This window comes from Ambystoma mexicanum, chromosome 11 (genome assembly GCF_040938575.1).
Source record: "Ambystoma mexicanum isolate Mex_15411 chromosome 11, UKY_AmexF1_1, whole genome shotgun sequence".
NCBI classification, from domain to species: Eukaryota; Metazoa; Chordata; class Amphibia; order Caudata; family Ambystomatidae; genus Ambystoma; species Ambystoma mexicanum.
The window spans coordinates 1,312,962,778-1,312,978,633 of record NC_090934.1 but is presented as its reverse complement, the minus strand read 5'-3'; the positions used below and the strand labels follow the sequence as shown (position 1 = coordinate 1,312,978,633).

The following is a 15,856-nucleotide window of genomic DNA, read 5'->3' as shown; positions in this document are numbered from 1 at the left end:
AAAATTGTGTCCTCCTTCTCTTTTTATGCGGGGTACCGCACGCGGTCGTAACCCTGCCCTCCTTAGCTCCGGCCTGCGCATCGCCCTTCAGTCCTTTTCTATGCCAGATCTGTTACCAATTAAGCAATAATAGAGGATACTTATTAGAGGGGACGGCGGGCGGGTGTATGGAGGAAAGGGGACTATGGACTAGGAGGAAGGAAGTCACTACGGCGAGTAACTTTGTTATACTTCTACGTCCCGTCCCCTTTCCTCCATACTTTTGGGAGATTACCAGGCACTCCTTACAGGATAACGGGTGGATGGAACTCCTTTACTGAAAGAGGTTTTTGAGAACCGCTTGGCCAAACTGAGCATTAGCCCTGGAGTTCAGGTCTAAGCAGTAATGTTTCACAAAAGCTGACGGGGGAGCCCATGTAGCTGCTTTGGCAATGGTTTCCAATGGAACATTTCTTGGAAGGCAATGGCAGCTGCCTTGCCCCGCACAAGATGGGCATGAATTCCCTTCGGAGGCTGAAGGCCCTGAATGGTATATGCCTCAGAGATACAAGAAGCAATCCATCGGGAGATAGTTGCTTTCGAGGCCGGCTTTCCTTTCGGGTCACCGAAGGTCACCAAGAGCTGGGAAGAGCTCTGAAGATTAGATGTTCTGTCCAAATAAAACTTAAGAGCTTGCCTTACATCTAAATTATGCATAACCCTCTCGGTATCTGAGGCCGGTTCTGGAAAGAAAACTGGTAAGGAAATAGACTGGTTCAGATGAAAATCGGATATCACCTTTGGAAAGAAAGAAGGATTGCTCCGAAGGACAACCTTATCCTTGTGAAAGGTGAGGAATGGATGTTCTACCGACAAGGCTTGAAACTCGCTTACACGCCTTGCCGAAGTCACCGCAATCAGAAAAGCCATTTTCCATGAAAAGAATTTCAAATCCACCATAGCCATGGGCTCAAAGGGTTTATGGCATAAAGCAATAAGAACCACATTCAGGTCCCACTTAGGATGTGGGTTACGCACAGGTGGGTACAGATGCAATAGACCTGCAAAGTGCATTTTAATGATAGGGTTTGTCAAAGAAAAAGAGCAAGAGTCCGAAGACAGGTGAGCAGCAATAGCCGACAAATAAGTCCTGCAAGACAAGACATGCATGCCCGAAGCTTTCAGATGAAAAATGAAGGACAGCACTGTGTCGATGGCAGCTTCTCTGGGGTCTAGCTTTTTTACTAAACTCCAGTGACAGAAACTGAGACATTTGCTCCTATACTGAGACCTGGTCGAAGGTTTTCTAGCCGCCTGGATGACACGCATATTATCCGCGGACAAATTGAATCTTTCTAAAGATTTGAACTCAGGCACCGGCCGCCAAGCTGAATGATTGTGGGGAGGGGTGCCACATCTGGTGATCGCTCTGGTGAAGCAGGTTGGGGATCAGCAGAAGCCTGATCGGCAAGCAGACTGACAGATGCTGAAGCTCCGAAAACCAGAATCTGACTGGCCACCACGGGGCTATGAACAGGAGAGTGCAATTCAACGTGTTCCTGAGCTTGCATAGCGCCCAGTTAATCAGAGGAAGAGGCGGGAAGGCGTAGGCCCTCATATTGTGCCACGGAATCTCGAGAGCATCCCCCAGGGAAGAGGCTCCGAGCCCGTTCCTGGAAACATAAAGATGAAGTTTCCTGTTCGATGAGGTCGCAAAGAGGTCCACTACTGGAGTGCCCCAATGGCGAAAGAGGTCAAAGAGGACCTCTGTGTTCAGCTCCCACTCGTAGCTGACCACCGCTCGCCGACTGAGAGAATCTGCCGTTAGATGAATGTGTACCGCCAACAGCCAAACAATGTGCTGCATGGCCCATTCCCAAATCTGAATGGCTAGATCTACAAGATGAGGTGACCTGGTAGCCCCCCTGCTTGTTGTCGTAAAACATGGATACCGCATTGTCTATGCGGATGAGGACCACTTTGTTCACAATCCCTGGCTTGAAAGCTTTGAGCGCCAGGAAAATCACCAGACGCTCTAGATAATTTATGTGAAATTGTCTGTCCTGCAGCGACCATATGTCGAAAACCTGCAGATGATCCATCATCGCACCCCACCCGATAAGGGAGGAGTCTGTCGTAATGGTATCCTGACTGGAGGGCTCCTGAAAAGGCACACCCACCAACAGATTGCTGGAAGAAGACCACCATAGGAGATTTGTCATCATGCAGGGTGGAACTGGAACCATTTTGGTGTCCGGGTCCACTGCCTGAAGCCAGGAGTTCCGAAGAGCCAACTACGTAAGTCGCATCTTGAGACACGCAAGGGGAAGAGCAAGAACACACAAGACCATAAGGCCCAGAAGACTCTGGAACCACCAGGTGGACATGGTCCACTGGAGTTCACCTTCAATGGTCTCTGGCTGAGAGGCTGCCTGAAGATAGAGTATTCCTATTTTGGAAAGTGGCTGAAATGATTCTTGAGACATGCAAACAAAAGAGTAATTCTGATTGAAAATGTGAGATATGTAAAAATTGATCAACCAGATCATGTATAGGATCATTAGGTTTTGACATGCATAACATATTAAAAGGCATACAAATCTGGTCCTAATGAGGACAACTATAATATAAGGTTTCCCGCTGATTAAAACATACATCTCGAGAATCCAGCAACCATGAAAAGAATGCTGGATAAAATAGGAGCTCCCTAATCCTGTGGGCCCTATTTTCTAATGACAGTTATGATGGCTACAGAGAAAAGTAAATGTTTAAGGTACCAGTATGACCCGAGTATGACTGTTTGCATTTGCTTTGAAAATTGGTATTATCAGGTGTACACCTCAATGCTATAGGAACCGAATGGTTGGTGTAAGCAACTAATTGTTTTTGCACAGAAAAGTATACTTACCACGCCCGCACCAGTGCTAGTCTGACAACTTCCCAGCCAAGGCATTGATGAAGAAGACTGCATTTGGTTCATGGCAAAAGAGGCTGCACTGGACTGAGGAAGAGTTGTCATGGAACCACGATAGTCCACATCATCAGAACTGAAAAAGGCATGCCAACAAAAAACATTTAAATTATCTCATAATGATAATTACTATGCATGAATGTAAAATCAATACAGCTTTTTGTTCTGCTCTTGTTTCCACAGCATTGTTTTGTAGAGTCTTTGCGAGTGGATACATGTCTACGTTATATTTTTTCTTCAATATTAGGCCAACAGTATAAATGCAACATCTCTCTAGGTAAAGTAAAATAAAGAAACAAGGCTTACCTCAGCAAAGAAGGGGTAAGTTTCTTAGCTGTAACTCAATTTCTCCAGCATTGGCATCTTTCATGGATTCACATGCTATGAACAATTCCCCGTCATCAGGCTGGGAATCCTCAGTTGACCTTTACAATAGTAAATATAGAAAACCTTTCATTGTTTGTTTTGTATCCCCTTTCCTTCCTTTTGGGTGCTTTTGGTGTCCATCAATGGGACGTCTAGTATGTAGCTCCTCCCCTGCAGCCTCCCTTCAGAGTCTACCTAGTACATGCTGGATTTTGAGCAGATGAGGGAGGTTTTTTACCGTAGAGGATGAACGGAGGGTGCATGTTAATCTATGAAAGATACCAATGCTGGAGAAATGGAGTTACAGGCAGGAAATGTACACCTTTTCCTGCATTGGATCTTTCATAGATTCACATGCTATGAACAGATTGCAAAGCAGTATTAACTTAGATGGTGGTAGGAAAACCGGTAAAAAAGCCTACCTTATTTGAACAGATGCTGCAGGACTGCTTTTCCCGTCTTTGCATCAGCTGCAATGCTTAGTGAAGGTGTGTGGCAGCCCAGGTGGCTGCTTGACAAATGTCTGAGTGACAATCTGGACCACACTGCCGCTGAAGCTGCTGTGGTTCTTGTTGAATGGGCCTGGGCTGGTCCAGTTAATGGTTTGATACGGTGGAGAATATCCACCTTGCAATTCCCTGCTTAGAGATGGCCTTTCCTTTGTTAGGATATCCGTGGCTAGAAAAAGTTGAGGCGAGTTCCTTGAGGACTCTGTCCTATGTAGATAGTATTGGAGTGCTCTTAATATCTAGGGAGTACAACACAGTCTACCAGAGTTTTTGGTTCATGGAAGAAAACGGGTAGTGTAACTGATGCATGTTTATGGAATTCTTGGTATAAAGTGCGGGTTGGTCGTAAGGACCACTTTATCTTTGTAAAAGCACAGGTATGGTCCGTCACTGTGAGCGCTTGCAATTCTGAAACTATTCTTACTGATGTAATGGTTATGAGGAATGCCACTTTCCAGGAAAGATATTTTAGGTGTGTTGTTGCCAATGGCTCGAACAGAGCACTCATGAGTCCCGCTATGGCAATATTTAGACTCCATTGTGGCAGAAACGTTTTTACTGGTGTTAAAGTTCTGAACAATCCCGTGAGAAAATGCTTGACTAGTCGATCACTGAAGATGGGTGTCTTTCCCCTTTTCCTGGTGTACCTGGAGATGACGGCCAGGTGTACTTTTATCGAGGTGTGGGCAAGCCCTCCCTTTTGCTAATTACAAGAGATATGGTAGGGTAGCCTCGGGGTTTGCTGAAAGTGGTTGAATGTTTTGTTGTTGTGCAGACTAGGCCACAATCTTTTCCACTTGCTTTTATACAAGCAATTTGTAGCCGCAGCTCGTGCCAAGGCCAGAATGTTTGTGCATTCTTGTGATAATTTTAGGTGTCCAAACTTAGTGAAGTCAGGAGCCACGCTGTCAACTTGAGTGATTGCGGGTCGTGATGCAGCACTTTTCTGTGATTTTGGGATATCATGTTGGCTTGATTGTGGAGAAGAATTAGTTTGCCTTCGGATAATTGTAGAAGGTCAGAATACCATGTTTGTCTTGGCCAGTTTGGGGCTATTAGTATTATCGTGAATGTGCACGTTTGTATCATCTGGATCACTTTGTGTATGATTGGAAAAGGTTGGAAGGCGTAGACGCAGACCGGTCCATGGGAATGAAAATGCATTCCCCATTGACCCTTGCTCCTGCTCCGTGCTGGCAAATTGGACACACTTTGTGTTGTACTTTGTTTCAAACAGATCGACTTTTGGATACCCCCACTGAGCAAATATGTGCTGGAGCTGGTTGTCACATAGCTCCCAATCGTGGCACTGGCTGGCTGCCCTGCTGAGGCGGTCTACCAACTCATTGTTTATCCCTGGGATGTGAAACGCTTGTATCCTGTTGGTGATGGCCCAGTGCCAAATCTTTTGTGCTTCCTGGGAAAGGTTTGGAGATCTCGTTGCCCCTGGATTCTGAGGTAGTACATTGTCATGGTGTTGTCGGTCAGGACCCGAACCGTGGAGTTTTTCAGCACTGGTAGAAAAGACCTCAGTGCCCAGCCGACCGCTCTGAGCTCCAACACATTTATGTGCATATTGGTTTCCTCTGGCGTCCATTTTCCTTTTATGTGAAGAGAGTCCATGTGTGCTCTGCAGCCGGATAGTGAGGCGTCTGTTACAAGGGTGTTGCCGGTACGGGGTCTTGAAAACTAAATCCTATAGTGATGTTGTTCCTCTTTGTCCATCACTGTAGTTGGTGCTCGAGTTTTGGTGTGATTTGTAGTTTGTCGTCCCATGACCCTGTGATATGGGACCATCTGCTTGCAAGGAGCTCTTGTAGAGGACGCATTTTTAACCTGCAGCTTGGTATGAGGGGAATACAGGAGGCCATGGACCCCAGGAGCCCCATGCACTTTCTGACTGAACCATTTTCCTGGTTTGAAAAGGGGCATTAGCGACTTCAGTGTTTCCTTTGGAGGGACGAACTAGGGCTTTGTATGTTGTGAAGTGAGCTCACAGAAAAACTAGGCTTTTGGAAGGCGACAGAGTGGATTTTTCAAAGTTTATCTCAAATCCTAGCTGCTGCAGCAAGAGCTGTGTTGCTGCAATGGATGCGTATGCCCCACCATTGTTTGTGCTTGCACTAGCCAATCATCTAGATACAGATAGACGTGATGGCCTCCTTTTTGGAGGGCTGCCGCAACTGCTGCCAGAAATTTTGTAAAGGTTTGTGGCGCTAACTTTAATCCGAATGGGAGCACTTTGAATTGATATTGCTGACCTGTTATTGCAAAAGGTAGGTACTTTCGATGTTTCCGGTGCATCGGGATGTGGAAATATGCGTCATTTAGGTCTAAAGATGCTAAGAAATAGTGTGGCTGTACTGCATGTATGACTCGTTGTAGGGTGACAATTTTGATGCATTGCTTCTTGATAGATCTGTTTAGTTTGCGCAGATCTAGTATAGGGTGCCACTTTTTGTCTGGCTTCTGCACCATGAAGTAACAAGAGTAAACTCATTTCCCTCTTTGCTGTTTTGCTTGCTACTTTTTGTATGGCGTTTTTTGCTAACATTTGTTTTGTTTCTTGTTTGAGCACCATTAGATGCGGTGTGTTTTTTTCTCTCTCTTTTTTTTTTTTTAACGGTGGGATATTTGGTGCTTGTTTGGTGAATTCTAACAGGTGGGCGAATGCGACTCCCTGCAATACCCATTTGTCCATTGGTATTTGTCACCACCGAAGTAGAGGGTGTGATACTTTTCCCCTATCAGTGCTTTTCTGGTTACACAGTCAGGCCTGAGGCTTCGCTCTACCCCTCTGAGAGCCAGAGGATCCTCTCTGTTGTTGCTGCTGTCCTTATTCCCTTGGTATACCTGAATGATTTTTTGTATGCCTGTGAATACTGCAAGTACTGCAGTACTGGCTGGCTCCTCTGGCATTTCACGAGGAAGTTGACCTTCCTGCTGCTTCCTGAAACGTACGAAAAGTATGTTTGGTTTGAAGAGTGGTAGAAAGCGGACAGTGTGTCAGTTTCAATTGTCTTCAGTGCCTCATCAATTTTGGGGCCAAACAGACTGTCACCTTTGAATGGCACGTCTGAAAAAATGTGTTGCACATCCAGTCTAAAATCTGTGCAATGAAGCCACCCTTGCCTTTTCAGCAGCACCCTGTGGTTGATCTGTTTAAAACCTGTTTCGGCTAGATCCACCAGAATACTGATATTATGGTTTGCAGCTTCCTCTCCTTCCTTTAAGATGGCAATTGCTTTGGTGTGTTTTTGCTCAGGTAAGTGCTCTAGAATAGCCGCTAACCTGTTCAACATCTCAGTCGTACCTGGACATAATTGCTAGTATGTGGCCCGCTTTCACTTTAGTGGCACCCATCGTGAGCACCTTTTTGTCCTGTGCATCAATTTTCCAGCTTTCGGCCTCTGGTGGCACCGTACACCTGCGTGCTTGGGTATGTGATTTCCTGCTTGCTAATGCAGAGACGACAGATTCAGGCAAAGGTTGGGACATGCAACACTTAGGGGTGGTGTCTGGAGGTTTGAACATTTTCTCCAGCCTACCTTTAAACGCTGGTTCAGTGAAAGGGTGTCTCATGGTACAGAGCCCCTCTTCCCACACATGGTCAAGAATTGGGATTGCCACTACCAATTTTCTTTTTTTGTTCATATGGTCGAACAAAAAACATTTTTTCTCCTCGTAGGGGATGAGGCCGAATTCTTGGCATGCTTGTGTGATTAGTGTGTTGAATGCGCCAATCTCATCGGGTGGCGATAGCTTCAGGACCTGGTCTGCCTGGTCATCTAACTGGTCATCGTCCATATCCTGTTGATATCATCCAGTGAAAGTGGTGAATGTTGTATCTTGCGGGCTTTGGTCCATGCTTGTATTGGTGTGTTCCCCTTCCTCTTGCTCTCTGCAGCGTATTTGCGCTGTGTTAAAGCCTTTATCCCTTGATGCAGGCTCTTTCCTGGGGCTGTGATGTTACAGGGAGAGCAACCTCTCGCGTTTCCATTTCTTGTCTGCTTTACGCACAGATGACCCTGTTCTTTGCGTCCGTTGGCGCTGCGGTGTAAGTGTTACCTTTGGTGTCCCCCGATGCCCATGTAGTGTTGCAGGCGGCTGTCCAGGAACCTGTGGTGTAGTTGGGAGTAGTGTCTAGATGAATGAGCAGGTTCTGATTTGTGGACAGAACTTGCAGTGAAATCAGTGACTGCAGATTGAGTAGCTGTTCTTGTGGCAGCGCTACCAGAATATCCCTCAGCTCCCTAGAGGTATGTTAGCGTTGTTGGAGATGTGGTGATCTCAGTGGTGGAGGAGTTGTGTAGACTTCAGGCATGACCTACAAGTAAGTGATTGGTTGGAGCTCTATATGTTCTCACTCCTGTGATTGGTGTTGTGGCACCTGGTGAGCTGGTTCACCCGATTCTCCTTCCTGTTTTGTTTTCTCTTGTGGCAAGACATACTCCCCACTTTTAGCCAGAGCATGTGAAGATAGATTCTTGTTCACGTGCTGACAAGCGTTTCTATCAGTGGTTGACTTGCTATTCTCCATCGACGAGCGCTTCTTGTCCGTGTACGAGTGTTTGCTGGTCGACAAATGTTTTGCCATTGTTGAGCATTGCCCCGTCGACAAGTGTGGGTCTGCCGTTGAGCACCTCGTCAACGGGTGCGTCGTCAACAAGTGTTTGCTCAATGTCGAGCGGTGTTCCGATGAAAGCTTTTCCATTGCTGAGCTCGTCGATGGGACAAGCCCTTTACAGGTGCCGTTGTCCATCACTCCGTGTAACGCTTACCTTGTCTCCACAGGAGCGTAATGATCCAAAAGCCCTGTTGATCTGCTAAACTGGTTTTTAAGGGTTTTCCCCCTGTCATAAAAGTGAGATAAGAAAGAGGGAACTGTAATTAATATGAAGGGTAAATTCTACTGGGGCTCTCCCCTGAAATAGCTCCCCTTTTACTTTAAGGCCCACACTCTCCTCACCTGTGTTTTGTGGTTTGGGAGCTCTCCGTCCTGCAACCACGCAGGGGTGTGTAGATTATGAGGTTCAGAAGACTATGATGCTGTTAAAAACTGGTAAGCCTCTGAAGGTAAGTGTCTTAATATTTGATATAAGTCTCTTGCCAGAAAAAATGGGAGGTAGATGTCTTTGTGAAAAAAAGGTCGAAAGTTGGAGAGATCCCTCTTGCTGACTTTACTAATTCTCTTTACGTTTTGGCAGGTTCTCTGAAGAATAAGCTTTAACTGAAGAACTCTGCGCTATTGAGGAAAAAACATGAAACCTTTTCTTGAGGTAAGATGGCACGCTTGCAATAGTGAAAGTGCACGAAAACAGAGTGCTTTCGGTAACCTGATATAGTTTTTCTATTGTGGTAAGTATGCGTGCGTATTAGGGAAAAGTGCGCTGCACATAAGTTCGTTGTGAAACTAAAGCTTTCATCTGTGAAGCGCAGCGTTGGAATGCGGGGAAAAACTCATGGGAGCTTCAGGTATTTTCCGTCACATTTAATTCTGTATTGTTAGTTATTTAACTATGGTACCTTTGTCTTGCAGGTCGGAAAATCTCGGAATGTTGCTGCGGTCGAAGGCTGTTGACTGAACTGTGAACTATGACGGAAGAAATCTTCTGTTGGAGGACTGCGGCTGCGGAAACTTTGGTCAGGTAATACTAGTCTGTGGTCTGAAGGTATTCTTTGAGTGGTTCAGGTTATTAACATTACTTTTCTTTTATTCTGCAGGTTCTGTGAGCTGAGCGCCAGTAGTGTTTCACCAATGTCAGCAGACCTAACGCGAAGCGCGCGTGACTGCCGAGACGGGGCTTATATAGCCATCAATGCCCAATGTCTAGTTCTCTATTATAACTTATCAGTGACCCACAGGGCGGCCATCTGAGGGGTATTGGGATACAATTGAGTTTCTATGGTTAACTTGATACTGTGAATTGTGAGAATGCCATGTGTGCCATGCTAAAACCCATCTCTAGCCTACAGATCTATACAAAGGATCCCACCTGGCCCAAACTCCTGAATCTAAACCAGAAACCCTGGAAGTGATCATGACAGTTTCCCCCCCCCCAAGGGCCCTCCTAAGGATGGACCCTCCGGCCCTGGCTTGGTTGGATGATTCTGATGAAATCTTTTAAGTAGCTAAGGAGCATGAACGTTAGTACTAGGTTCCCAAGTTCTGTCCTGAGGACCAAAACCCTTCCAATCCACCAAGTAAAACAATTTCCTTCCGACTACTTTGGAATCTAAAATCTCTTTCACTTGGAACTCTGGTTCCCCCTCTACAATCATTGGTTTGGGAGATCTTTGTAGTCTAGTTCCTGTGTTAATTGGCATCAATAAGGAAACACAAAATACGGGGTGAATTTGCATATGATGTAGAAGAGTCAATTTTAATTCTACAGGATTGATGACTGCTCTTAAGGGGCCGTGTAAATTTCAACCTAGATATCTGGGCCCGTTTCCAGCGAAAGCAATGCGTTTGGAAGCTAGCCACATCTTGTTTCCCACTTGATAATCTGGAGTATCTCTTCGATGTTTGTCATCTAATTTCTTTTGACTCTCTTTTGCAACAGCCAGATGCTACAAGGCTTCCTTCTGAATTTGGTAAATGTTCTTGTGAAGGCTCTGCACCGCTGGCATCTCTAAAGGCTCTGGTGGATCAAAGGCAGAGGTTCGTGGATGGCAACCATTTACAATGTAGAAAGGAGTATGCCCTGTAGAAGTGTGCTCAGAATTATTCTAAGCGTACTCTGCAACCCAGAGCAAATCCACCCAAGTGTGATCCGTTTGGTGGAGGAGACATCGGAGGTATTGTTCTAAGGTTTGATTTGTTCACTCTGTTTGTCCATCAGTTTGAGGATGGTGGCTAGTAGACAAACGCACTTCTATTCTAGCCATCTCACAACACCTTTTCCAGAATTGGGATACAAATTGGCTCCCTCTATCGGAGATCACTACTGACGGAAACCCATGAAGACATACGATGTGTTCCAGAAAATCTTTAGCCAAGACTGATGCCAATGGAATTCCTTTCAATGCAATAAAATGGGCCATTTTGGAAAATAAATCCACAACCACCAAAATCGTGTTATTACCCGAAAAAGCGGGTAACTCTGTAATGAAATCCATTGATATGGTATGCCATAGTGCAGGTGGAATAGGTAAGGGTTGAAGAAGTCCTGCAGGTCTCTGCTTTGAACTTTTATTTTGGGTGCATAAACCACAAGTTTGGATAAAATTGATGATGTCTTTGCGACAAGGAGGCCATCAGAAATGTCTTTTGGCCTTAGCTATTGTTTTAGCAATTCCTGGATGACCCTCCAGCATAGCTCCATAATCTGCCATGACCTGCGCTTGCAGGTCCCGAGTGGGCAGATAAAGACGACCCTGGAATTATGGTACATTCTCTTGGATTGAACACTTCAAGTCCTTTAGACACCAAGGCCTCTAACTCAGAAGTGGTCATACTAAGCCGAATCTTTTACTTAAATTTCTTTTCAGAAAATTCAGTGGCTCCCAGCATTTTCTCTTCCGGAATAATACTCACTGGATCCTGAGTAACTGGAGCATCTTCACTCTCCCCGATGCGTGACAATGCGTCCGCCTTGCCATTACGTACTCCAGGGCGATAGGTTATGACAAAATCATATTTCCGCAAAAAACAATGCCCAACTGAGTTGTTGTGAGGACTGAGCTCTTGCATTACGTGAATATTGTAGGTTTCTGTGGTCAGTAAGAACTGTGATGGTGTGTCAAGCCCCTAATCAATTATGTTGCCATTCTTTGAAAGCATTTTTTTATTGCTAGTAATTCTTTGTCTGTGATAGCGTAATTTAATTCTGCTGCTGAAAATGTTTTCGACCAAAAGGCCACTGAGTGCAACTGTCCGGGTTCCAATTTATTTTGGTACAATACTGCTTCCATGGCAGCACTGGAAGCGTTGGTCTCCACCACAAACAGTAAATCAGGCTGTTGATGTCTTAACACCAGAGCTGTTGTAAATGTATTCTTTAAAGTCAGGAAAGCCTCTTCTGCTTCAACGGCCCAAGCAAATTTCTTATGTTTTATTAGTAACAAAGTTATTGGATGGAATAACTGAGAAAAACCAGATACAAAGCACCGATAAAAACTGGCGAATCCCAAGAAACTTTGGACTCCTTTCACCGACGTGGGAGATGGGCAGGTTAAAATTGCTTCTACTTTTCTATTGTCCATCTGAATTCCCTATGGTGACAAAATGAATCCCAAAGACTCCACTGAAGTTACATGAAAGGAGCATTTTTCCAATTTGATGTAGAACTGATGTTGCCCTAGCTTCGTAAGTACTTCTCGAACATGGGCAATGTGTTCCTGGGCAGAGTCGGAGTAGATTAAGGTGCCATCAATGTACACCGTGACGCGCACATATCTAATAACTCACGTAAAACATCATTGATGAAATTCTGAAAAGCGGCCGGGGCATTGCATAAGTCAAAAGGCATCACTTGGTACTCGTCTAATCCATAGTTCGTACGAAATGCAGTTTTCCATTCATCACCTTCTTTAATTCTCACCAGATGATAAGCTCCCGGAGATCTAGCTTTGTGAAAATGTTAGCTTCTTTGACTTAGTCCATTAAAACTGGAATGAGTGGAAGCGGGTATCTGTTCTTTACTGTGATCTGATTTAGCACACGATAATCTATACAGGTACGAAGGTCCCCCTCCTTCTTTGGCATGCTGAATAGAGAGGCTGCAGACGACCTTGAAGGCCGAATTAATCCATTAGCAATGTACTTATCCAGATATGTCGAATATGTATTCTCTTGCTGTGTTAAGGAATAGATTCTGCTACATGGGGTTTGAGACCCTGGAATTAAATCAATTTGACAATCGTAGGGCCGATGTGGCAGCAGCACGTTGGCCTTTTTCTTTTCAAATACATCCTGAAAATCTTGATACGCTGGCGGTAGGATTCCTATTAACCCTAAGGCGAGGACTTCTCTACATACCTCCTGAATCTTTTTCTTGACTGTAACACAAGATTTTGCATTCTTTGGTGAATACTAAGGTTCTGGCATGCCAATCAATCTGTGGATTATGTTTCTGTAACCATGGAATACCCAAGATAATTTTGAACTGCGGAGCACTGCTTAGGTCAAACAAGAACTTTTCTTGATGTCCATCCTGGCAAAGCAGGATGCAGACTTCAGTACACTTCGTCACTGGTCCTGATATTAGCCGAGTACCATCAACCGCTGTGACGTTCTCAACCACTGGCTTTGGGTTCATAGCAATACCAATTTTGCTTGCGGGTTCGTGATCCATGTAGTTCCCAATTGTACCGCTGTCCACTTATGCTTCTAGAGCATGCGCTTTGGAAGGTTGAAGTTCACTACTGTCATGAACTGTCGGACGTGCCACTTTTGGACTTCCTGGTCCTTGACACATCTGGGCTTACACTCTGCTGTACTTCCAACATGGCCATTAAACACAGAACGCTGCCTACCAGCTTTCACGTCAGACGTAGCATGTTCTATAAAGAAGCCACGCCTACGCGGCCCCGCTGATTGCTGTGGCTAGACGTGTGCTCCGTAGTTCGCCTTCGCTGAACTCTGTTGTTTCTTGGTTCCCGGACCCCCGCTTCCTCCTCCTATCCTCCTTCCTCCTTATCCTGTCTTGCATCCCGGACTCCGTGTACCCGCCTCCGAGTACACCTCCTTCGTTTCCTGGACTTCCTGGAGTTTCCTATTGAACATGGACGTAAAAGCTGAACGAACGCTGGAACACGAAGACGCCCGTACGGGGTTGTACGAAACCCGAACCGTACGGAAGAAGACTCCTTCCAAGAATTCCAGCAAGCATCAAATTCAGGTGAGAAAGGGGGAAAACTGTGACAACTACTTAGGATGACTGGTACAACAAAATGAGAGCTCTGAAATTCCTTCTTCTGGCTCGACAAGCCGACCTCCAAGCTTGTCGGGCGTTTTCCATCAGCTCTTCCTTCTTTTCGCCTTTTTTAGCCTTATCCAAGGCTCTTACCGGTTTCCAGGGAGGTTTCACCGGACAGTTACGAAGGTGATGTCCAACTGAACCACAATAGAGACATAAATGTGGTTATCTTCGCTTTTCTCTTTCCTCCATTGAAATGGGGCCCCGAACAACCCGCAATTGCATTGGCTCAAGATGACTCATTTACATGGCGACTTCCGATGTCTTTTGGACGGACATACAATGATCTATTTTCTGATCGGGAATGGTCATTTGTCGATCTTTTAATGGGTGGTCCAGTTGTATACTGAGATCTATGAATTACACACAACCCGTGGGAGGGTTCACAACCTGTGCCAATATGTCCGAGTTCTCCTCATAAACCCTGATAGAAGAGTATTGTTCTCTTTTCTTCTTTCCAATTAGTTTCCGCTACCAATCGATTGAAGGCAGCTACATATGCCAGCAAATCTTGACTGCCTTGGCGTAAGGAAAGTAATTAATTGTCCAAGGCATGTCCCTGTGTATCACGGGCAAAGAGCTTCTTTAATTCCTGCTGAAAACCAGGAAAGTTTCATAACAAAGGATCGTCCCGTTTTGCCAACGGAATGGACCAATCTGCAGCGTGCTCACCTAAATAGGATAATACAAATACCAGCTTAGACTGATCTGATGGGAAAACCCCTGGTCTGCACAGGAAATGCAAATTACACCGATTCATGAATACTGTGAAACTCTTTGGATCACCCATAAATCGTTCTGGGGAGCTAATGGAATGTTTCCAGGTAAAATCACCTGAAGAGGAGGCCCTGGTGAGGAACTTTTCAGTGGAGGAAGACCACCTGGAAGTGGGGCTTGACCTGCTTGTGTTTGTAATAATTGATGACCCAATTCATCAGTGCGTTCTCTATTAACCACTAACTCCTGCCTCAAGGAATTGGTTTCAGAACGGGCTGCATGGACTTCAGCACGTAACTCCCCCAATAGCTGGGACAAATTATCTATATCTGTGGTTTCCATTACGCTCGGGCAGAGTGTTTAGGTACGGGCTTCGCGTTCTGTAACGCTTACCTTGTCTCTACAGTAGCGTAATGACCCAAAACCCCTTAAGGGTTTTTTCCCCTGTCATAAAAGAGAGATAACAAGAAAGAGGCAACTGTAATTAATATTAATGGTAAATTCTACTGGGGTCTCCCCTGTCATCCACCCTGGAATAGCTCCCCTTTTACTTCGAAGGCCCACACCCTCCTCACCTTTGGTTTGTGGTTTGGGAGCTCTCCGGTCTGCAATCACGCAGGGGCGCGTAGATGTTGAGGTTCAGAAAACTATGATGCTGTTGAAAACTGGTAAGCCTCTGAAGGTGTCTTAATATTTGATATAAGTCTGTAGTCAGAAAAAATGGGAGGCAAATGTCTCTGAGAAAAAACGTTCTAAAGTTGGAGAGATCTCTCTTGCTGACTTTACTAATTCTCTTTCCCTTTTTGCAGGTTCTCTGAAGAATACGTTTTAACTGAAGAACTCTGCGTTATCAAGGAAAAAACATGAAACCTTTTCTTGAGGTAAGTTGGCACGCTTGCGATAGTGAAAGCGCATGGAAGCAGAGTGCTTTCGGTAAACTCATATGGTTTTTGTATTGTGATAAGTATGCACGTATTAGGGAAAAGAGTGCTGCACATCGTAAGTTCGTTTTGAAACTAAAGCTTTCTTCTTGAAGCGCAGTGTTGGAAAGTGAGGAAAAACTCATGGGAGCTTCAGGTACGTATTCGCATATGGTATTTTGATCCACCTTTAATTCTGTAATGTTCGTTATTTAACTATGGTATGTTTGTCTTGCAGGTCTTCGGAGGTCGGAAAATCTCAGAATGTTGCTGTGGCTGAGGCCGAAGGCCGTTGACTGAACTGCGAACTACGACGGAAGAAATCTTCTGTTCAAGGACTGCAGCTGCAGAAACTTTGGTCAGGTAATGCTAGTCTGTCGTCTGTAGGTATTCTGTGAGCAGTTCAGGTTATTAACATTACTTTTCTTTTATTCTGCAGGTTCTGTGAGTTGAGCGCCTGTATCGTTACAC

General features: G+C 45.2%; 1 protein-coding gene across 2 annotated transcripts in view; it reads right to left on the bottom strand.

Annotated features, from left to right (window-relative positions):
* Window positions 1-15,856, bottom strand: part of DMXL2 (Dmx like 2) — a 2,950,233-nt gene that overhangs the window by 290,296 nt on the left and 2,644,081 nt on the right. For both annotated transcript variants that reach the window (XM_069624807.1, XM_069624808.1), the window contains one exon: window positions 2,888-3,026. In XM_069624807.1, the coding sequence (XP_069480908.1) occupies window positions 2,888-3,026 (139 nt within the window). The remainder of the gene's footprint in view (window positions 1-2,887; window positions 3,027-15,856) is intronic.